The 23,981-nt window shown below is 43.2% G+C and overlaps 1 protein-coding gene and 1 long non-coding RNA gene across 2 annotated transcripts; both read right to left on the bottom strand.

The window, feature by feature from the left end:
* Positions 1 to 3,936: 3,936 nt before the first annotated feature.
* LOC135097277 (uncharacterized) lies at positions 3,937 to 13,951 on the bottom strand. The gene is made up of 3 exons (XR_010265555.1): positions 13,878 to 13,951; positions 8,800 to 8,863; positions 3,937 to 4,667 (listed from the first exon to the last, which is right to left on the bottom strand). It is a non-coding gene; the product is annotated as an uncharacterized LOC135097277 (long non-coding RNA).
* Positions 13,952 to 13,998: 47 nt separating this feature from the next.
* On the bottom strand, positions 13,999 to 23,661 carry LOC135097268 (uncharacterized). The gene is made up of 6 exons (XM_063999082.1): positions 23,399 to 23,661; positions 16,122 to 16,231; positions 15,811 to 15,959; positions 15,281 to 15,478; positions 14,388 to 14,548; positions 13,999 to 14,135 (listed from the first exon to the last, which is right to left on the bottom strand). Exons 3-6 carry the CDS (start codon positions 15,922 to 15,924, stop codon positions 14,132 to 14,134), a joined length of 477 nt encoding a protein of 158 aa, XP_063855152.1. The 5' UTR covers positions 15,925 to 15,959; positions 16,122 to 16,231; positions 23,399 to 23,661; the 3' UTR covers positions 13,999 to 14,131.
* Positions 23,662 to 23,981: the final 320 nt, after the last annotated feature.

The raw sequence follows: 23,981 nt of genomic DNA on the forward strand, positions 1-23,981 counted from the left end.
CGGACACACATCCGAGGTGTGTTACAGCCGCACTGCTGATATAAGGCAGGAAACGATTCTCAGAAGGGTCCTGACAGAAGGATGGAGAAAAGAGTTAAATCCTCAACCTCAGCTGCCCTTTCGAGACTCCCCTCTCTACCCCTACCCACCATCATGGCAACCACAACCCAGGCAACACCACGACTGGAGCCCACTCATGTGGCAGGGATGGCAGTAACACGCCTCCCTCTGCCAAGGTAGCCCTAAGTCAAACCAGCGCCAAGGAAAAACAAAAGACTGGCCACCTCAGCCGACACCTGACTGTTGTGTCGGCCAACTTGAGGGGTCTTCGCACCAACCTTGGTGACCTCACCCACAACTTTGTCCTCCAACACAACGCGGACATTGTTGCCGTCACAGAAACGTGGCTCAGTGGTGAGGTGGAGCCGACGTTTGGCAACATCCCGGGCTACACAAAGTGGGTGAGGAAGGACCGTGAGCATAGAGTGGGCGGAGGCGTGGCTGCCTGCTTCAAACACGGCCTCCAAACTCAAAAAATTGACGTAGTGCTGCCTGAAGGAATGGAGGCGCTGTTCTTCAGAGTGGTAATAAATGACAGCACAGGACTCCTCCTGTGTGTCATGTACCGTCCCCCAAGGCAAGGACGTTCAGCGCTGGATTTTCTGACGGAGGAATTGGACACTATGCTACAGCGGCACAAGTGTTCCCACGTCATGATTCTGGGGGATCTAAACTTCCACCTGGAGCAGGATGCCTTTAACAGCCTCCTGATGGTGCAGGGTCTGACGAACCACGTGTCCTTCCCTACACATGAGAGGGGAGGGTCGCTGGACCCTGTGCTAACAGATCTCCCTGACTCCAGCATCGTCTGCCATCAACTGGGGACGGTGGGCACCTCCGACCACCATGCCGTGCTGGCACGAGTCAAGCTGGATATAGCGAGGGAGGCCGCCGCCCCGCGCACTATCTGGCTGTGGGAGCAGGCTGACTGGGCATCCCTGAGATACGACATCGTTCGCTTGGACTGGGACGCCCTACTGATAGGCAACGTGGAGGAAAAGGCCCGTGCCCTCACCACCAAGCTCCTTGCCCTCCAGCAGCAACACGTCCCCAGCAGAAGGTACCTCGTTAGGCCTAATGACCCTGCTTGGTTTGGTTACCAATACCGAGCGGCCGCTGAGGCTAAACACGAAGCCTGGGTGAGGTACAAACGTCGTCCAACACACTACAACTGGGCCCAACACCGTGTGGCATGTAGACGGGTGACAGCTACCTGCAGGTGGGCGAGACGGCAGCAGCGAGAGGACCTGAGGCAAAAGCTCTGTGGCTCAGGGGTTGGCCACAAGACCTGGTGGAGGCTTGTCAAGGAGCAGCAAGGAACAGGCTGCCGCGACACTGTTCCTCCACTAACAAGGCCGGACGGGACAACAGCCACCAGCAGTGAGGACAAGGCTTCTCTACTCGCTGATTTTTTCGCAGAGAAGATGTCAGTCACTGATCCGGGTAGACGTCCACCTCACCTCCCTCAGGAAACAGACCACACCGTCGCCAATGTTCAGGTGACACGTGAACAGGTGGAGCGGCTGATGAGGGAAGTAGAGGAGAACAAAGCCACCGGCCCGGACGACATCAGCCTGCGGCTCCTCAAACGTTGCGCCAGTGAGCTGTCAGGTCCTCTCACCAGCGTCTTCAGGGCCTGCCTGATGGAGCACAGGTGGCCCTCTATATGGAAGAAGGCACGAGTGGTACCAGCCCACAAGAAGAACTCAAAGTCTGAGCCCAGCAACTACAGACCCATCTCGCTGCTCTCCGCGGTGGGCAAGTTGCTGGAGCAGGTGGTGGCAGGTGTCATCTGTCATCACTTGAGTGAGCACCGCCTCCTCTCAGACAGACAGTTCGGCTTCCGGCCTGGCCGCTCAACAGCGGACCTCCTCAACCTCCTCTCCCAAGGCTGGCAGGATGCCCTGGACGAAGGTCTGGATACTCTTGTGGTGGCCCTGGACATTGCTGGGGCCTTTGATAGGGTCTGGCACGCGGGGCTTGTAAAAAAGCTTTGCGCCAAGGGTATCCAGGGCAACCTCCTTGCACTGCTCGAGGACTACCTCCAGGGGAGAACCTTCCGGGTAGTCATCAATGGACAGGCATCCCAGCCGTTACCTATACAGGCCTCAGTTCCACAGGGTTCAGTGTTGGGCCAGATCCTGTGGAACATATACATCGATGACCTCCTGCGGCAAATCCCGACTCTGCTTGCATACGCCGACAACTGCAATTTCTCCCGCTCCTACTGCCGCTCCGACAGTCAGCGAGCCATTAGAGAGCTAAATAGCTCAGGCTGGTGATGGAGTGGGGAGAGGCGTGGCAAGTCAGCTTCGCTCCAGAAAAGACGCAGGCCATGGTCATCTCACGGTCCCCAGCTGCCTCCCCAGCCGTCTCAGGCTGTCTGATTTTTGGAGGCCAGACACTTCCCCTCCAGGAACACGTCAAGTTGCTGGGAGTGACAGTGGACTGTGGCCTGCGCTTTGACCGCCATGTTGCTGCTGTTGCCCACCAGGTCTCCCAGCGAGTCTCTGCACTGCGTCGGATGTCAGGAAACCTCGACTCCTGGGGCATCCTCACACTGTACAAGGCTCAGATACGGCCTTGTATGGAGTACAGTGCCTTGTCCTGGATGTCGAGTGCCCCCACCCACTTGCAGAGACTGGATGCTGTGCAACGCCGTGCCCTGCGCTTGGTGGGGATGGACGGACAGCAGCAGCAGCAGCAGCAGCAGCAGCAGCAGCAGCAGGAGGAGCAGACCGGAGTCACGTCGCTGGAGCATCGGCGGGACGTGTCGGCGCTGGTGGTCCAGCACAAGGCCCGGGTTCTGGAGGTCCCTCATCTCAGCTCGATAAGGCTCCCACCACGAGCTGTCCAGAGGGAGTCCAGGACCACCACCTCCAGTGACATGCTGGTGCAAGTGCCTCGATCTTACTCGAGGCAGCACCAGCGCTCTTACACAGCTAGAACCTCCAGACTGTGGAATGTGTTTACGGCAGCCACAAGTGATACACAGACAATGACACTCCAGCAAGTGAAAGTGGCTGCACACAGGTGGCGTAAAACACAACTCCCCACACTAGTGCTGTGTTAATCATGTCTATATATATATAGTAGGATGAGTTCACTTTTTGTATATATTTTCTTCTTTACATTTAAGTATAGGCTTTTCAAATAACAGCATAAAAAACGTGTTGTTTTAAGCCTGATGTAAATTTTGTTTAAATAAAAAATAAAAAGAGAGAGAGAGAGAGAGAGAGAGAGAGAGAGAGAGAGAGAGAGAGAGAGAGAGAGAGAGAGAGAGAGAGAGAAGGATGAAGGAAAAGACCAGGAGGTAGAGAATGAGAGAAATGCAAGTAAATGAGGAAGAAGACAAGGAAAAGGAAGACAAGATGAGAAAGAGAAGCATTCAACCACTCCTTTTACTATCAGTGACCTTACATTGAAAACTAAACTCTAAACTTGCAGTAAACAATTGTACCAAACTGAGTGAGACAGCATGAGAGTTAGCAAGACATCACATTAATATAAGGACTGAGAGATGCACAGGGACACCAGAAATGAGACTAAGTTCAGTACTATTCCCAGCAGCACCTGAAACACCATCCTCACTCTCAGTTTCATTCCAGAGAAGCACGTTTTTCTGAGAGCAGCACAAGATATGGTGCCAAAGGGGAGATGCAAGGACTGGAGGATCCTTAGGGACAGAAGACACAAGGCTAACTTCAGAACCATTCCGATTATCTAGAAGAGGGTCCCCAGCCTCACTCTCGTTCAAGAGATGCACAATGTTTCTCCAAGAGCAGCCCAAGATCTGGTCCTTGACATAAACTTTCCTTGCATTGTAGTGAGTGTCCAAATATCCTGTCACTACTGGGATAGCTATGTTACTGGTCTTCTTGGAGTCATTGCTGAGAGTGAAATCAACGGGGCCACAGTACACTCCGTCAGCCAGCAGCCAGCATGTCTGTCTACTGACTGCAGCAACATACTCAGCACTCCATCCTCCAACTGTTTCACATCACCATAACATCATTAGAGGTGTGTGTGTGTGTGTGTGTGTGTGTGTGTGTGTTTGTGTGTGTGTGTGTGTGTGTGTGTGTGTGTGTGTGCGTGGGGCAAGGAGGGGGTGAGGGTAACTATGCATGATAGAAAGGTTTAAATTGTGTGTGGAGGAAAGTGTGCATTAAAGAAAGAAGAAAGAGGAATACAGGATGTGTGAAGAAATGGATAATGAAGGATAAGGTAGAGGAAAAAGAATACAGCAAAGATGAAGAAAAGATATCATTGAAGGATACATGATATGGTAAGAGGGAAAAACAATACACTGCAGGAGAAAAAGGATATCACTGAAGGATATAACAGAAAAGTATAATGAAGGATAGAACAGAAGCAAAAAGAACACAGGAGGCATGAAGAAAATATTACTGAAGGATGCAAGAGGAAAAAAACACAGTGCAGGTGAAGAAAAGAAGATAATGAAGGATATAACAGATGGGTGATAAGGACAGTCATTCTCACCACATCCTCCACACCCTCCAACTGCTTCCATCAGAACAGATCGGTGTGCAAGGACTTGACCATGGGGTACTCCTTGATGACCAGATGTGAGGGATACACCACCAGTCCTGTATGGGAAACAGATAATAAAATGCACTCCTAAATGTTTTGCTCTCTCTCTTACCTCCAATACTTTCAGTTGTTATGGTGTTTTCAGGGGTTTTCATGGTTCCAGTGATGGTTCAGCAAGGATTCTGCATCTTTAATAGTCTGTAGTGTGAGGTATTGGGGTTTTAAACAGTACATCAACATGCAATACATTTTATCCTAACTTCCATAAGTATGTACATCAGTATACAAGATTTTCCTTTATGTAAGAGGAACTCTGGCTAAGGCCAACAAAAAGGAGAGAGAGAGAGAGAGAGAGAGAGAGAGAGAGAGAGAGAGAGAGAGAGAGAGAGAGAGAGAGAGAGAGAGAGAGAGAGAGAGAGAGAGAGAGAGAGAGAGAGAGAGAGAGAGAGAGAGAGAGAGAGAGAGAGAGAGAGGAAAAAATAAAAAAAAAATGAAATAAAATAAAATAAAATAAAATAAAATAAAATAAATAAATAAATAAAAATAAAAGGGCCCACTGAGGTACCAGTCTCTAGAAGACAGAGCCAAAAGAATTACCCTAAATTTAAGAAGTGTCTTGTATAAGGAAGTACAGACACAGGCAGGGAGCTCCCGAGTTTACCAGACTGACACCAATACTCGAGAGGACTCCACGTACCAGCTAGCGGAGACGACAGCAACCTTGGCTACGAGTTGCTGTCTCACGTCTGGCGCCTCAAATATGACGTTCTCAAAGGTGAGCATTGACACGGCCTCATCTGGTACATACAGCCTGACACAGGGTCTGTTGTCAGTATTTGTGTTGGGAAGATATGGGTGGTGATATTTTTATTTATCTATTTTTTCAAGTAGGAGGGACACTGGCCAAGGGCAACAAACCTCCCCCTCCCCCCACCAAAAAATAAAAAGACCCACTGAGATGCCAGTCCCATAAAAGGGTCCAAAGCAGCAGTCAAAAATTGAAGGATAAGTGTCTTGAAACCTCCTTCTTGAAGGAATTCAAGTCATAGGAAGGTGGAAAGACAGAAGCAGGCAGGGAGTTCCAGAGTTTACCAGAGAAAGGAATGAATGATTGAGAATACTGGTTAACTCTTGCATTAGAGAGGTGAACATAATAGGGGGTGAAAGAAAGAAGAAAGTATTGTGCAGCGAGGCCGTCAGAGGAGGGGAGGCATGCAGTTAGCAAGATTAGAAGAGCAGTTAGCATGAAAACAGCAGTAGATGATAGCAAGAGATGCAACATTGCAGTGATGAGAAACCGGCTGAAGACAGTCAGTTAGAGGAGAGGAGCTGATGAGACAAAAAGCTTTTGATTCCATAATGTCTAGATGAGCAGTACAAGTGGAACCCCCCCCAGACATGTAAAGCATACATGGACAGATAAGGCCCCTGTACAGAGTTAGCAGTTGGGGGGGGATGAGAAAAACTGGTGAAGATGTCTCAGAACATCTAATTTCATAAGAGCTGTTTTAGCTAGGGATGTGACGTGAAATTTCCAGTTTAGATTATAAGAAAAGGACAGACCAAGGATGTTCAGTTTAGAAAGGGGGACAGTTAAGTGTCACTGAAGATGGGATAGTTATCTGGAAGGTTGTGTCAAGTTGATAGGTGGAGGAATTGAGTTTTTGAGGCATTGAATAACACTAAGTTTGCTCTGCCCCAATCAGAAATTTTAGAGAGATCAGAAGTCAGGTCTTCTGTGGCTTCCCTGCATGAACTCTTTACTTCCTGAAGGGTTGGACTTCTACAAAAGACGTAGAAAAGTGCAGGGTGGTATCATCAGTGTAGGAGTGGATAAGACAAGAAGTTTGGTTTAGGTCACTGGAGAATAATAAGAAGAGAGTGGGTGATAGGACAGAACCCTGAGGAACACCATAGTTAATAGATTTAAAGGAAGAATAGTGATCGTCTACCACAGCAGCAATAGAACGGTCAGAATGAAAACTTAAGATGAAGTTACAGAGAAAAGGACAGAAGGCACAGAAGAGTAGTTTGGAAATCAAAGCTTTGTGCCAAACTCTATCAAATACTTTTAATATGTCCAAAGCAACAGCAAAAGTCTCACCAAAATCTTTATAAGAGGATGACTAAGACTCAGTAAGGAAAGCCAAAAGATCACCAGTAGAGTGGCCTTGATGGAACCCATACTGGTGATCAGATAGAAGGTTGTGAAGTGAATGATGTTTAAGAATCTTCTTGTTGATGATTGATTAAAAAACTTTAGATAGGCAGGAAATTAAAACAATAGGATGGTAGTTTGAGGGATTTGAAGTCACCCTTTTTAGGAATGGGCTGAATGTAGGCAAACTTCCAGCAAGAAGGAATGGTAGATGCTGACAGAGTTGAAAGAGTTTGATTAGGCAAGGTGCAAACATAGAGGCACAGTTTCGGAGAACAATATGAGGCACCCCATCAGGTCCATAAGCCTTCTGAGGGTTTAGGCCAGGGAGGGCATGAAAACATGACTGTGAAGAATTTTATTAGGTAGCATGAAGTAGTCAGAGGGTGGAGGCGATGGAGGAACAAGCCCTGAATTGTCCAAGGTAGAGTTTTTAGCAAAGGTTTGAGCAAAGAGTTCAGGTTTAGAGATAGATGTGATAGCAGTGGTACCATCCAGTTGATATAAAGGAGGAAAAGAAGGAGAAGCAAAGTTATTGGAGATGTTTTTGGCTTGGTGCCAGAAGTTACAAGGGGAGTTAGATCTTGAAAGATTTCGACACTTTCCGTTAATGAAAGAGTTTTTGGCTAGTTGGAGAACAGACTTGGCATGGTTCCAGGCAAAAATATAAAGCCCATGATATTCTGGTGATGGAAGGCTTAAGTACCTTTTGTAGGCCACCTCTCTATCATGTATAGCATGAGAACAAGCTGTGTTAAACCAAGATTTGGAAGGTAAAGAGTGAGGAATGTACACCTCCATGTCAGACTCTACTACCTCTGTTATGTATTCTGCACACAGACAGGTCTCTGACATGGAAGCAGTAGTCATTCCAAGGAAAATCAGCAAAATACCTCCTTGGGTCCCTGCAGCTAGCAGAGGCAAAATCCTAGAGGCACTTCTGCTTATGGGGATGCTGAGGAAGGATTGGAGTGATAGAACAAGATAAAGATATGAGATTGTGACTGGATGAGCCCAACAGAGAAGAGAGGGTGACAGCATAAGCAGAAGGATTAGAGGTTATGAAAAGGTTAATAATGTTGGGCATATCTCCAAGATGGTCAGGAATACAAGTAGGGTGTTGCACCGATTGCTCTAGGTTGTGGAGGATAGCAAAGTTGAAGGCTGGTTCACCTGGATGGTCAGTGAAGGGAGAGGAAAGACAAAGTTGATGGTGAACATTGAAGTCTCCAAGAATGGAGATCTCTGTAAAAGGGAAGAGGGTCAGAATGTGCTCCACTTTGGAAGTTAAGAAGTCAAAGAATTTTTTTAAAGTCAGAGGAGTTAGGTGAGAGGTATACAGCACAGATACATTTAGTTTGAGAGTGACTGTAATCGTAGCCAGATGGTGGAAAACTCGGAAGATTCAAGAGCATGGGCACGAGAGCAGGTTAAGTTGTTGTGCACATAAATGCAACATCCAGCTTTGGATTGAAAATGAGGATAGAGAAAGTAGGAGAGAACAAAAATGGGGCTAATGTCAGTTGCCTTAGACACCTGTGTTTCAGTGAGGAAAAGAAAATGAGGTTTAGCAGAGGAGAGATGGTGTTTTTACAGACTGAAAATTAGATCCAAGACTGCAAATGTTGCAGGAGTTAATGAAGAAAAAGTTGAGCGGTGTCAAGACACTTAGGGTCGATACCAGAAGAGCAGTCTGACCTGGGGACATTTGTTGTCCCCTCCCCCAATGGTGACTCTATGAGGCTGGTGTAGGAGTCTCCATGATAATTGAGTGAAGGGTGTGTGTGTAATTAGATGCTTGTAGTTTTGTGTGAAGGAAGAGAGTTGTCTTTAGAGAGCAGTCTGCGACTGTCCCCTTTTCTTGTGAGACACAAAGGGAAACATTCAGTGAGGTCACAGCTGCGCTTAATGATAAGTTCACAGCACCCCATCATCCAGTGCTTTAGACCTCACTGGGAGTAATTATCATTTTGGCAGGTGCCTGCTGCCTCCTCCTTGTAACATTATCTTCTGTTTCTTACTTGGCATACCTCTGGATAACCTCAAAGTGTCCCTCAGCAGTCTTTGCCAGCAGTTTGCCCACAAATGTCTGGCCTGAGGAGGAGAGAGAAGAGGCTCAGGAAAGAAAATACAGTACAGATGCAATTCCTCTCAACTTCTGTGCTTTCTTATGGAAGGATAACAGAGAAGGTATAATTTTACTCACTTCATCTATCTACTTATCTATACACCAGGCCACCAATCCCAGACAAAGCAACACTCACTCACACACACATCACTCACACTCTTAGGCCCACTGGTCTCTGGTGGGAAGGAACAGTGTTGTGGACCTCCCTACAACACCCTAGTGACTGTACTTACAAGACTCTGCTATGGTTATGGTCTTCACAGAAGATAGTAACACAATTCCTCTCATAAATTTTATGAGTCATGTGGATGGTCTGGCACCAGCGTGGCAGTACATACATGCCCTGGCCTCACCTTAGGCCAACTGAGTACTGACTCATTATCCAGTAATTACTGTCCCACTCCCTCCCCTCCCACCACTTAGGAATAACATGCCACACATCTGAAAAAGTCTCCAAAAATCATGCACACACAAAAAAACAGATACAGTATATGAAAAACAGCAAAACATAAGGAGTACCACAAGGTGTAATCTAAAGCCTGAGTGTAAACAAGCTATGTCTCAGACACACCGCTCAAACTTTGGCAGATTGTTGCCAAAGTGCTGGATGATTTTTCAGTGTGCACAGACCAATGTTGCTTTTTGCACACATTTTCATTCAAAAAAGTTAATTACAGTCCCTTAATTAACTTAGTAATTTCTGTCCATCTCCTCACCTTGAAAGCCTCACCATCAAACATTAAGCCAGAATTTTTGTAAACAAGCTGAATGAATGTATCATGATAATAGAAATAATATTGCTTTATTACTTCATGCATGTATGCAAAAAATAAACTTGACTCGATTATTCCTGTCTACCAAACCTTTAAAGTCTTGCCATCCAAGCACTGGGCCAGAGTCCTTGTCAACAAACTGAATGCCTCTTGATAACAGAATTAATATTGTTTTATTACGCTATCCCAAAAAATTTAACTTGATTTTGTCATCTCCTCACCTTCAATGCCTTGCCATCAAACTACAATCCAGAATCTTTGTCAACAAACTGAACAATAACAGAAATTATATTGTTTTATTACTCTATAAAAAAAAGAAAAAAAAATCATTCCTGTCTGTCTCCTCACTTCCTCACATCATGTTAACAAAGATTATATTATTTAATTACTCTTTATATGTAACATTGGTGTATCTTTGAGTCATGGGAACCAAAAAGGCCTGAAAGTTTACTAAACACACACACACGCACACACACACTAAAAATCCAGCCATCTACGTCACTGAGAGTTGCCCTAGTGGAAATACAGAGTATGAGAGTTCACACTGGTTCTACTCGTTGCTGTTTCGTCTCCAAAGCAGTTAAATTGTTATAATGAGCGGTGAAGAGGGGTCTACTTCGGTCCCCACTATGTTGTTTATGCCAATGGGGACCGTCTCGAAGACTAGACAGAGAGACCTCGGGATTTGGGGAAGAGGACTGAAGGGTCAGGAAAGCAATGATGAGAAGGAGAATTATCACACTGGAAACTGAAATGAAGGAAATGAAGGATAGATTTGACAAGATGGAGAAGATGGTTGAAACTTTGATCACCGAGAAGGGGGTGTGGAGAGGTGCATATGACGATCTACATAAAAAACAAACGTTATATGAAAAGAAAGCAATGGAATATGAAGGCAAAGTGGAAGAGTTAAATGTAAAACAGGAAAATTGGAAGAAAGAACAAGAGAAAGAAAAGATAGATTTTAGGAAAATTGTGGAGGAACAAACAAAGGCAAACAACAAAAAGCTAACAGAAAAAGTTGTTCAAGTTATAAAACAAAGAAAACTTGGTGAGAGAAACTGAGGAAAAGAAAAAAACTGTCGTGGTATTCGGTCTGAAGGAAGAGTATACACCTCAGTGGACTGAAAGAGAAAAGAAGGAAAAGACATGTGTGGAAAAATTAGTGGGGACATTACAAGAAGAAAAAGAGCTAACTGGAGAGATCAAAGAAATTAAATGAGGAGAAACCGGACATCATGGGAATTGTTGAAATGAAATTGGCAAGTGAAGGGATATATATTGGTGAAGGAAAATACAACCTCTGGATGAGAAATAGAAAAAATAAACAGGGAGGAGGTGTGATGCTTCTAATTAGGAAGGATTTATTAGTGGAATCTGTCACATATGGGGTGGAGGAGGCAGAAGTATTGAAAATAAACTTAAGACAGAATATTGTAAGATACTGTAACATTGTGGTGACTTATGTTCCCCCCTATTCCAACTCTTGGAGAGAGGATGAATATAACAAAATGCTTGAGGACACAAGGACACAAGGAGTTATTTGAGGAAAATGACGATATACTCCTGATGGGGGACTTTAACTGTAAAGAGATATCTTGGGAGAATTGGACCACGGAAGGCAGTGAGCCATCATGGGGGAACAAGCTACTAGACCTGGCTATTGAAAATGTCCTGACACAATGGGTTACAGATGACACAAGATTTAGATGAAATGAAGCACCTTCAAGGCTCAATCTAATTTCCACCAAGAAACAAGAAATAGTAGAAGACCTTAAATACATAAACCCAATAGGAAAAAGTGATCATGAGCTGATTCAGTTCACAGCTATGGATAATAACCTCAGTATAAGAAAAGAGGACCACAGAAGAGAATGGCTAAACTACAGCAAGACTAACTTAGGACAACTTAGGAAGTATTTCAGTGAAGTGAATTGGAACATGGTTATTCAAAAGGAGGACATAGAGGAAAAGTGGACAGCTTTCCTGGACATTTATAATAAGGGAGTAGAGAAATGGGTACCCAAAAGATCAACAGAGAACCTTTTCAAAAAGGATTGGTACAACAGGAGATGTGCAACAGCTAGATTGGAGAGAGAAAAAGCATGGAACAAATGGAAGAAAAACAGGAGACTGGACCTGTGGAACAATTATATAAGGAAGAGGAACGAACTTCTTAAAACTCGCAGAGATGAGCAGAAAAATTTTGAAAAGAATGTTGTGGAGAAATGTAAAGACCAACCAAAATTATTTTATAAATTCATTAATGGAAAATTAAAGAGTAAAGATGAAATAAGCACAGTAGAAGCTGGAGAAGAGATAGTGGATAACCCAGAAGAGGTAGCTGAAGTGTTTAACAGATACTTCCACTCTGTGTCTACTAAGGAAAATGATTTCAGAGATGAGAGGACAGCATTAGAAAAAGGGACTGACCTAAAGGAGATTAAAACATCAGTAGATGAAGTAAAGAATATGTTGGAAGACCTGGATGTAAGGAAAGCAATGGGTCCTGATGGTGTCTCCAGTTGGATTTTAAAAGAGCATAGCTCACAATTAGTCTCAGTGTTGCACAATATAATTAGTACCACCCTGGTAAAAGGTAGAGTACCCATAGATTGGAAATGGGCAGATATTACCCCAATCCACAATACTGGAAGTAAAGAAGATCCATTAAATTATAGACCTGTATCACTCACAAGTGTGGTGGCAAAGATTTGTGAAAAGATTATCAAGAACAGATGGGTGAAATACCTAGAAGACAACAAGGTGATAACAGAGAAACAGTTTGGTTTCAGAAAAGGGAGATCTTATGTCACAAATTTTATATATTTCTACTCAAGAGTAATAGATATAGTGCCAGAGAGAGATGGATGGGCCAACTGCATATACTTAGATCTGAGAAAAGCATTCAATAAAGTTCCACACAGAAGACTAATATGGAAATTGGAAAAAACTGGAGGACTCAGTGGATCACTGTTAAAGTGGATGACTGACTTTTTGACAAACAGAGAAATGAGGACAGTAATTAAAGGCAGCAGGTCGAACTGGAGAACAGTAACGAGTGGCTATTTTGTTCACAGTTTATGTAAACGATGTGACAGAAGGTGTAGAAAGTTACATGAACATTTTCACTCATGATGCTAAGATTATGAGGAAAGTAACAAATGAAGAGGATTGCAATGCTTTAAATCAGGACTTAATTAAGATTAATGAAGGATTAATGAGGTGGAACATGGAGTTTAATGCTAAAAAATGTAGTGTGATGAGGTTTGGAAAAAGTGTGAAAAGACCAGTTGGCAACTATTACTTAGGGAATGAGGAAATCTCTATAAGATCAGAAGAAAAAGACCTAGGAGTAATTATTACTGATAATTTATCATTTTGGAAGCACATAAACAAAAATTATAGGAGAAACATATAAACTGCTGAAAAACATCAAGATAGCATTCTCCTATTTTGATGAAGATATGATAAAAAAAACTGATAACAATGATGATACGTCCAAGATTGGAGTACACAGCATCAGTGTGGTCGAAGTTTGAAAAAGGATACAAGAAAGTTAGAAAGAATCCAGAGCTGCAACTAAAATCCCTGCAAGCTTAAGAGAGTATAGTTATGAGGAAAGGTTGGAGAGGTTGGGCCTGACTACACTAGAAAAAAAGAGGGAAAGAGGTGATTTGATAGCTATATATATAGAATACTGGAAAGAATGGAAAAGTCGGACAGAGAAGACCTCTTGATACCAGATACTAGAGACACAAGAGGACATGGAAGGAGACTGAATAGGAGTGTTTTCAGAAGAGACATCAAGAAACATAGCTTCCCACACAGAAGTATAACAGTGTGGAATGAACTTAAGGATGAGACTGTATGTGCAAAGACAATTCATAAATTTAAAGAAAATCTAGATAAAAGTCGATATGGAGACGGGACGGCACAAGCCTAGTGTGGATCTTGTCCTGTATTTCACAACTAGGTAAATACAACTAGGTAAACACACACACACACACACACACACACACACACACACAAGAACTGAATGAATACAGAGATGGGATAAGGAATGTAGCCCAGCCCCTGTTTATCACAAGTAGAAAAACAAAGGTGAGAGAGGCAAGAAATGTACATAAACTGATGGATGAATAAAGGAGGAGACAGAACCAGAGGCGTGTAGCTTAGTCCCTGTATACTACAACTACACACACACCTCTGTATCCAGCACAGTAAAGGACAGCTGCATTTCAAACACTGTGTACTGCACCACACTGCTGGACACACCACTCAGCACCAAGGCACTGGATGGCTTGGCATACTCAGTCACTGCCAGGCTTTCCTTGATCTTCTCTGCCACCTCCTTCTCTTGCTGCTTGTAGAACAGCTTGGCATCCAGAATGACAACACTGCCTTCCTCCTCTGTGGCCTTTGGAGGGGCTTCCTTGGGTGGTGGCTCGATGGGGTCACTCACCTGAGGAAGAGAGGTGGGTATTGGAGGAACACACTACCTCTGTTAATGGTTCAGCTGATGACAAAGTGCAGGAGGACATGATTCAAGGCAGTAAAGGGGCAGAGAACAGTGTTATTTTACCAAAAGGAGTTACAGGAGTGAGAGATGACTTAAGGCAGTAAAGAGACAGAGTAGTGTTTGCCTTAAGAGGAAGCATTGGAGGAAGAGACAACATAAGATCACAAAGGAACAGAGAGCAGAGGTTCACTTTACCAAGAGAGAGAGGCACAGTTGCTGCATGATCCATCCTGGAATCTATTGACGGCCTTCTCCAGACTCTGCACCAGCTTCTTGTAGGGAATCACCTCCCTACCAATTGCTCCCTCCTCCTCCTCGCCATTCAGGCTTGTAGTGTGAGCGCTGGCCACTTCAGCCTAAGTAAATTTAAGTTGTATTCTTAAACATTTTGTTCTCTTTAGTAATTATTTTCAGATATAATGAATAGTAAGAATCTCATAGGCAACTTTCCCATTCATTTGGCACAGTCCTTGTTAAACTACCACTATCTATCTATCTATATACCAGGCTGGCAATCTCACACAAGATGGCCCACACAAAGCACCACACACTCCTGCACACATCACTCACACTCTTAGCTCCGTTGGCTCCTAGTGTAATGGGACAGTCTTGTGGACCACCCTGCTACATCCCAAGAGGCCTGACAAAACTGACATGGAGAGACATGACAAGACTGAGAGGGAGGCATGACAAAACTGACAGGGAGGCACAACAAAACTGACATGGGGACATGACAAAATTGAGAAAGGCATAACAAAACTGACAGTGAGAGGCATGACAAAACTAAACAGATAGGGAGGCATGACAAAACTGACAGGGAGAGGCAAGGCTGAGTGGTTGTTCTGTTACCAGCAGGAAGAGACAAGGCAGAGCAGTTGGTCCTTTGCCCCAAACTGACAGGGCAAAGTACAGAGCTCCAGTGCCTCAAACAACACAAAACAACACACAGCCATTCCTTATATTCCCTACACAACACAACACACAGTCATTCCTTACATTCCAAACACAATGCAACACAACACACAACCATCCCTTACATTCCAAACACAACACGACACAACACAACACAGCACACAGCCATCCCTTACATTGTCCAACATGGGAAGGAAAGCCTGAGGATGGGTGGGGTTCTCAGGCAACAGCTTGTAGCCGGCTGCAGAGGTGTTGAGGTTGGCTGGGGGAACAAAGACACCATCCACATAGGTGTCATAACGCTGAGGCTTTGGGAAGATGAGCAGGACAACGGCCTCAGAGGATGGACTGTGTGGCAGGTGCAGACGCAGCACCTGAAGATGTGATGTGAGTGGAGGGTCAGTGTGGTGAGGTGAGGTTAGAGATGCAGCTCCTGAAATAATAATTGATTGGGTTAAGTTAGATTAGGTTGACTTAGTGTTGGGTGAGATTGTGCTAGGTTGTGACGTTAGGCTGGGTTAAATGATGTTAGGTTATGCGTCAAAAAGATTGGTGTAAATTGGCTGCTGTTTATCTCCAATTACTATTATTATTATACCACTGAAAATTACTACAACTACTATTACCATAGCTACAATCACTGTCTACTATTACTACTACCACCATTACAACCACTACAACACCATTACAAGCACTACAGCAGTACCTGAAGGGGCATGCTGGTCATGGCCATCTCATATGTCATCCCTGTTGCCACAATGGAGAAGAAGGTTGAGATTTGCTCCTGATACATGTAGCCAGCACACCAGCCTCTGTCCATCTGTCCATTGAGGAGGTCCACGTACCCACTAGGGCCTGGAGGAGGAGGAGGAGGAGGAGGAGGAGAAGGCATTAGTAACACTCACAAAAAATCCCATGTGGAATTGACAATCTGGTAAATAGATTTATAAGGACAAGATAAAAAAAAAAAAAGTGGCTTGTGTTGGCAATGAGGGCGATGGGGGAGAGGCGCCGCACCTCAGTGTCTGTGTCCATGCTCTCAATGATCATGAGGCGGTGATGCAGTGAGAGGCACTTCCATGCCTGCCATGATGGAACCACAACACAGGAAGCATCATGGACAATGCCTGTGGGATGAGACAAAAGGAGAGTACGGGGAGTGGTAAGGGATCTCAAACAACAAGTCTTTAATTTTTTAACTGCCTGATTTGGGTGCAGTGTGTGTGTGTGTGTGTGTGTGTGTGTGTGTGTGTGTGTGTGTGTGTGTGTGTGTGTGTGTGTGTGTGTGTGTCTGCGCAAGTGTGTGTTGCAGAGCTGTGTGTATATCTGACACACACACACACACACACACAAAGTTTGCAATATAGGTACAAGCAAAAGAGGTAATTAGTGGGTCTTGGAGGTTGTCTGGAGATGAAGAATATAAAAATGTATGGATAAACAGGGATATGGATGAGATTGAAAGGTTGAAGCAAAAGGAGCTGATAAATGAGGCTAAACAAAAAGACAAACAACAAAAAGAGAAGTTTTTCTGAAGAGTAAGAGACATGAGAATAAAGAAATGGTACATCAAACACTATGTTATACTAATGTAAATGGATTAATGTCAACAAAGATGGAATTAAATGAGTTATTAAACAGAACCTCACCAGATGTTGCTGTATTATGTGAGACAAAATGGAAAAATGAATCGGGAACTCCTGACACTGGTAAATATGATTTATGGATGAAAAACAGAAGTGACAAGGGAGGAGGGGGGAATGATCATTCTGACTAAAAAGTGTGTTGAAGTGGAGAGGGTAATAAAAAGTGAAGACAAGTCTGAAATTCTACAAGTGATGATTAGAAGTGGAAAAGAAAGGATAATGAATTATGTAGGAGTGTATGTGCCACCTGTGACCAATGCTTGGCAAAAAAAAGAGCACGAAGAGACGTTAGTAGATGTGTTAAAAGGTCTTGAAAAGATAGTGATGGAAAGTTGTGATATAGTTATTGTTTGTGATTTTAATTGTAAGGAGATAAAGTGGGAAACACTGACAACTACTAGAAGTGAGACCTCATGGAGTAATAGACTGTTAACCTGAACAGTGGAAAACTTGATGACTCAGTGGGTAGACTGTGATATAAGATTTAGTGGAAGAGATAAACCATCAAGACTTGATTTAGTGTTTACCAAGGACATGGAAATTATTGAAACAATACACTATGATAGCCCTCTAGGTAAAAGTGATCACATGTTGATGGAATTTAATTTGAAAAATGAAAATGTAATCTGATGAAAATTATAAGGTAAGAAGATTTAAATATAGTAAAGATGATTTTGAAAAATTAAGAAAGTAGTTTGTTGCCATGGGCTGGAAAGACTTTGAAGATGTAGATGTTCCAGAAAATGAGTTGAATTTATAAGGAAATATAATTCTGCTGTGGAGAAATTTGTACCTAAAGGAGGAGTGAGATGTAGAAAGGGTACAGAATGGTTCAATACATAATGCAAAGGAACTACAAATTGTAAATCAAATGGTTGGAATAGATGGAAGAAGAGGAAAACTGAGAGCAGATGGGAGGAATATATTGATGCTAGAAACAAGTACATTGAGATAATAAGAATGGAGAGAAGAAACTATAAAAGAGATATAATAGATAATTGTATAAATGAACCCAAACAGGACATGGTGGAGGTTATGAACAATAGTTTCAGATTGTTATTTACTGTGGAAGGGGAGTTTGATGCTGGAAGGGATAAGTTGGTGAGATATATACTGAGTGCAGTCCAGGTCAGTTATGAGGAAATACTTAAGATGATGGAAGAACTTGAAGTAATTAAAGCATCTGATCCAGATGGAGTACCAAACAAGATATTGAAGGAATGTACAGAACAACTGCCTGATAAAATTCACAGTCTAGTGGTGACATCACTATCACAGGGAAGAGAATCAAAAGACTGGAAAAGAACAAATATTACACCAACATACAAAAGAGGAAATAAGGAAAATACACTAAAATATAGACCAGTGTCCTTGAATAGTGTTTTTTTTTATGTAGGAGGGACACTGGCCAAGGGCAACGAAAATCAAATAAAAAAAAAAAGCCCACTGAGATGCCAGTCCCAGAAAAGTAAAAAAAAATGAAGAATAAGTGTCTTGAAACCTCCCTCTTGAAGGAATCCAATTCATAGGAAGGTGGAAATACAGAAGCAGACAGGGAGTTCCAGAGTTTACCAAAGAAAGGGATCAATAATTGAGTATACTGGTTAACTCTTGCATTAGAGAGGTGGACAGAATAGGGGTGAGAGAAAGAAGAGTCTTGTGCAGCAAGGCTGTGGGAGGAGGGGAGGCATGCAGTTAGCAAGATCAGAAGAGCAGTTAGCATGAAAATAGCGGTAGAAGACAGCTAGAGATGCAACATTGCGGCGATGAGAAAGGCTGAAGACAGTCAGTTAGAGGAGAGGAGTTGATGAGACGAAAAGCTTTTGATTCCACCCTGTCTAGAAGAGCGGCATGAGTGGAACACCCCCCAGACATGTGAAGCATACTCCATACATGGACGGATAAGGCCCTTGTACAGAGTTAGCAGCTGGGGGATAAGAAAAACTGGCAGAGACATCTCAGAACACCTAACTTCATAGAAGCTGTTTTAGCTAGAGATGAGATGTGAAGTTTCCAGTTCAGATTATAAGTAAAGGACAGACCAAGGATGTTCAGTGTAGAAGAGGGGGACAGTTGAGTGTCACTGAAGAAGAGGGGATAGCTGTCTGGAAGGTAGTGTTGAGTTGATAGATGGAGGAATTGAGTTTTTGAGGCATTGAACAATACCAAGTTTGCTCTGCCCCAATCAGAAATTTTAGAAAGATCAGAAGTCAGGCATTCTGTGGCTTCCCTGCATGAAATGTTTACCTCCTGAAGGGTTGGACGTCTATAAAAAGACATGGAAAAATGCAGGGTGGTATCATCAGCGTAGGAGTGGATAGGGTAGGAAATTTGGTTTACAAGGTCATTGATGAATAATAAGAAGAGAGTGGGTGAAAGGACAGAACCCTGAGGAACACCACTGTTAATAGATTTAGTAGAAGAACAGTGACCGTCTACCACAGCAGCAATAGAACGGTCAGAAAGGAAACTTGAGAGAAAGATAGAAGCCATAGGGGGGTAATTTGGAAATCAAGATTTTGCGCCAGACTCTATCAGGAGCTTTTGATATGTCCAAGGCAACAGCAAAAGTTTCACCAAAATCTCTAAAAGAGGATGACCAAGACTCAGTAAGGAAAGCCAGAAGATCACCAGTAGAGCGGCTTTGACAGAACCCATACTGGCAATCAGATAGAAGTTTGTGAAGTGACAGATGTTTAAGTATCTTCCTGTTGAGGATAGATTAAAAAACTTTAGATAGGCAGGAAATTAAAGCAATAGGAGAGTAGTTTGAGGGATTAGAACGGTCGCCCTTTTTAGGAACAGGCTGAATGTAGGCAAACTTTCAACAAGAAAGAAAGGTAGATGTTGACAGACAGTGCTGAAAGAGTTTGACTAGGCAAAGTGCAAGCACGGAGGCACAGTTTCGGAGAACAATAGGAGGGACCCCATCAGGTCCATAAGCCTTTCGAGGGTTTAGGCCAGCAAGGGCATGGAAAACATCATACTGAAGAATTTTAATAGGTAGCATGAAGTAGTTAGGGGGTGGAGGAGAGGGAGGAACAAGCCCAGAATCATTCAAGGTAGAGTTTTTAGCAAAGGTTTGAGCAAAGAGTTCAGCTTTAGAGATAGATGTGATGGTAGTGGTGCTATCTGGTTGAAATAAAGGAGGGAAAGAAGAAGAAGAAGCAAAGTTATTGAAGATATTTTTGGCTAGATGCCAGGAGATATTTTTGGCTAGATGTCAGAGTCATGAGGGTAGTTAGATCTTGAAAGATTTTGACACTTTCTATTAATGAAGGAGTTTTTGACTAGTTGGAGAACAGACTTGGCATGGTTCCGGACAGAAATATAAAGTGCATGAGATTCTGGTGATGGAAGGCCTAAGTACCTTTTGTGGGCCTCCTCTCTATCATGTATAGCACGAGAACAAGTTGTGTTCAACCAAGGTTTGGAAGGTTTAGTCCGAGAAAAAGAGAGAGGAATGTATGCCTCCATGCCAGACACTATCACCTCTGTTATGCATTCAGCACACAAAGACAGGTCTCTGACACAGAAGCAGTAGTCATTCCAAGGAAAATCAGCAAAATACCTCCTCAGGTCCCCCCAACTAGCAGAGGCAAAATGCCAGAGGCACCTTTGCTTAGGGGGATGCTGAGGAGGGATTGGAGTGATAGGACAAGATACAGATATGAGACTGTGATCGGAGGAGCTCAATGGAATAGAGAGGGTGACAGCATAAACAGAAGGATTAGAGGTCAGGAAGAAGTCAAGAATGTTGGGCATATCTCCAAGATGGTCAGAAATACAAGTAGGGTGTTGCACCAATTGCTCTAGGTCGTGGAGGATAGCAAAGTTGAAGGCTAGTTCACCAGGATGGTCAGTGAAGAGAGAGGAAAGCCAAAGCTGGTGGTGAACACTGAAGTCTCCAAGAATGGAGATCTCTGCAAAAAGGGAAGAGTGTCAGAATGTGCTCCACTTTGGAAGTTAAGTAGACAAAGAATTTCTTATAGTCAGAGGAGTTAGGTGAGAGATATACAGCACAGATAAATTTAGTTTGAGAGTGACTCTGTAGTCGTAGCCAGATAGTGGAAAACTCGGAAGATTCAAGAGCATGGACATGAGAGGAGGTTAAATTGTTGCACACATAAATGCAACATCCAGCTTTCAATTGAAAATGAGGATAGAGAAAGTAGGAGGGAACAGAAAAAGAGCTACTGTCAGTTGCCTCAGGCACCTGAGTTTCAGTGAGGAAAAGAAGATGAGGTTTAGAAGAGGAGAGGTGGTGTTCTACAGATTGAAAATTAGATCTTAGATCACAAATGTTGCAGAAGTAAATGAAGAAAAAATTGAGGGGGTGTCAAGATACTTAGGGTCGTCATCAGCAGAGCAGTCCAACCAGGGGACATTTGTGGTCCCCTCCCCAGATGAGGACTCCAAAGCTGGTGTAGGAGTTGCCATGAATTTTGAAATTTTGAGTGAAGGTTGTGTGTGTTATTAGGTGCTTGTAGTTTTGTGTGGAGGAAGAGAGTTGTCTTTATAGGGCAGGCTGCGACTGCCCCCTTGTGTTGTGAGACACAAAAGGAAAAGTTCAGTGAGATCACAGGTAGGTTTAATGATAAGTTCACAGTACCCCCTGATCCAGTGCTTTAGACCTCACTGGGAGTAATTATTGTTTTAGCAGGTGTCTACTGCTTCCTCCTGAAGGAAAATTATGTGAAAGAACAATAAAGGAAAGATGGATGGAACACTTGGAAAAAGATGAAGTTTTAGTAAATTGTCAATTTGGATTTAAAAGGGGAAGATCATGCTCCATAAACTTACTGTCCTTTCATTCAAGGATAGTTAATATGTGCAGGAGAGAGAGATGGATGGGTGGATGGTGTCTACTTAGACTTGAAGAAAGCAAAGTACATCCCAAAGGTTGCTAAGGAAGATTAAAAAATTATGGAAAATTTGGAGGAAGACAGCTGGAGTGAATGGAGGATTATCTGGATGATAGAGAGATGAGAACTGTAATACAAGACCAGAATTCATCTTGGCTGAAAGTAACTAGTGGTGTCCCACAGGGGTCAGTTTTAGGACCGATAAAGTTTGTAATATATGTGAATGACATAAATGAAAAAAACAGATAGTTATATGAATTTATTTGCAGATGATGCTAAACTGATGAGAAGGATAGATAATGTTGAGTAAATTGACCTATGAAGAGAGATTAAGAATGTTGGAAATTCCTACCCTTAAAAATAGGAGAGAGAGAGGAGATTTAATAAACATCTATAGAATGATAAATGGTATGGAAAATGTGAAGAAAGAAGGTTTTTATATATTTAGACACAGAGAGTACAAGGGGTCACAGCAAGAAGTTGAAGAAAGTTAACTGTAGAAGAGACATTAAGAAGTATAGTTTTCCTCACTGAAATGAGAACAAATGGAATGAACTCAGTGAAGATGTTGTCAATGCCGAAACTGTCAGTGCTTTTAAAACCAAACTGATAGATATAGGGACAGGGTACTATGAGATTACTCCCCTCCCGTACACCACAACTAGGTAAATACACACACACACACACACACACACACACACATGGAAGAGAGAGAGAGAGAGAGAGAGAGAGAGAGAGAGAGAGAGAGAGAGAGAGAGAGAGAGAGAGAGAGAGAGAGAGAGAGAGAGAGAGAGAGAGAGAGAGAGTGTGGGCTCGCTCACTCTGAGTTGCCAAACATCATTTCAAGACATATGGGTGCAAAATACAGGCTGCCAAGATTAAAAAGAGCCTTCATATCATATGATGTAAGTCACAGTTACATGCTGTTCATCATATGATAAATGTTGCAGTTTATGGGTTAAGGACATTAACCTAACATAACCAGACCTAAACCTTAATAGAAAAAATAAAGAGTCCAAGGTGTGGTTTGCAGACCTCCTCTTCCTCATCCTCAAAGGGTACTGGTGCCATCGATTGTTCAGCACAACTAATTTTGGCAAAACACTGTGCAATCTTAAGAATTGTATGCCTTGCTTATGGAACTGCATGATAAAATCCAAGTATTTAAATTTGTGTGCACTGCACTCAGGTGACTGGCTGAAAATAAATGATGCATTGCCTGGAAGTAAGTGACATTTAACGACATTCTAATGTCATTAAAAGTACAGTTCTCATTTGCTGAACAAAAGAGATGCAAGAGAGCATGCATCATTACATACTGGAAACAAACATACGAACACATGCATCACACTATATCTCTCCAAGTAAACCCTGTCAGCATGGACTTACAATTTGTGACACAGTGTACGATAGATCATGTCACTAATGTAACCGTGAGTGACCCTAAAACAACCCTCACAGCCATATTGTACAGTATGTATTCATCACCAATATCCACATAATTTAGCTGCTTCATGAGGAGCTGCTATAGCTAAGATTATTCAATGTCACTATCTCCTTTTGAAAAAGCATAATATTTTGAGCAGTAAAAAAATTTATCTCAGTCTGAAAAATTATCATGATCAAGATATTTACCAAGAAGTGGCCCCAAAAAACAGGTATACACTGTCACTCTATTGCAGTGACTTGCATTGGCTAATGATCATAGGGGCCTTCCTGGGGAGGGAGTGGGAAGATGGCTAATGTGGGAAAGGAAGGGGTAAAAGAGAGTGCTGAGGCTCACCTGCACTGATGTTACTTGGTCAACTTCACATAAGGGTCATTTAGCTGTCTCGTCAACCAGTCCTGTGAGCTTTTACTTTTTCCTCTCAGATTTTTAGGCACAGTCTTGTAAGCAGCACATGATGTACAAGAGTAACAGCTGCCCTGTACAGTGGCAGTGTGTCTTGAAGCCATCACTCCCACTACCCTGTTGTGTTCTTGTTCTTGTTGGGGATTTGAGGGGCTGTGCAGGCTGTGGTGCCACAACCTCCAGAGGCCCAGAGGTGCTGGCAGCAGGCAAGTTATCCAGTTATATTCTGGTGAGCTGCTGGAGGAAGACCCTGGTATGATTAAGTGTCTTGAAGGCCAAGCTGGGGTCTTGGAAACCACCCAAGAGGTCTGCTAGTGATGGCCTATTGATGTGGAGTAATAACACTGAGTGGAGAAGAGCAGTGTGGTGGGAGAGGTGGTGAGAAGGACTGGGTGGGAACTGGCTCCAGAATGCATGTTGCAAATGTTTAAAATATGTATGCAATCATTAACATTATTTTGGAAGTCTTGCAAATGATATCTACGAATGAACAAAATATTGTTTTTGATGACAT

Source organism: Scylla paramamosain, unplaced genomic scaffold (genome assembly GCF_035594125.1).
Source record: "Scylla paramamosain isolate STU-SP2022 unplaced genomic scaffold, ASM3559412v1 Contig16, whole genome shotgun sequence".
NCBI classification, from domain to species: Eukaryota; Metazoa; Arthropoda; class Malacostraca; order Decapoda; family Portunidae; genus Scylla; species Scylla paramamosain.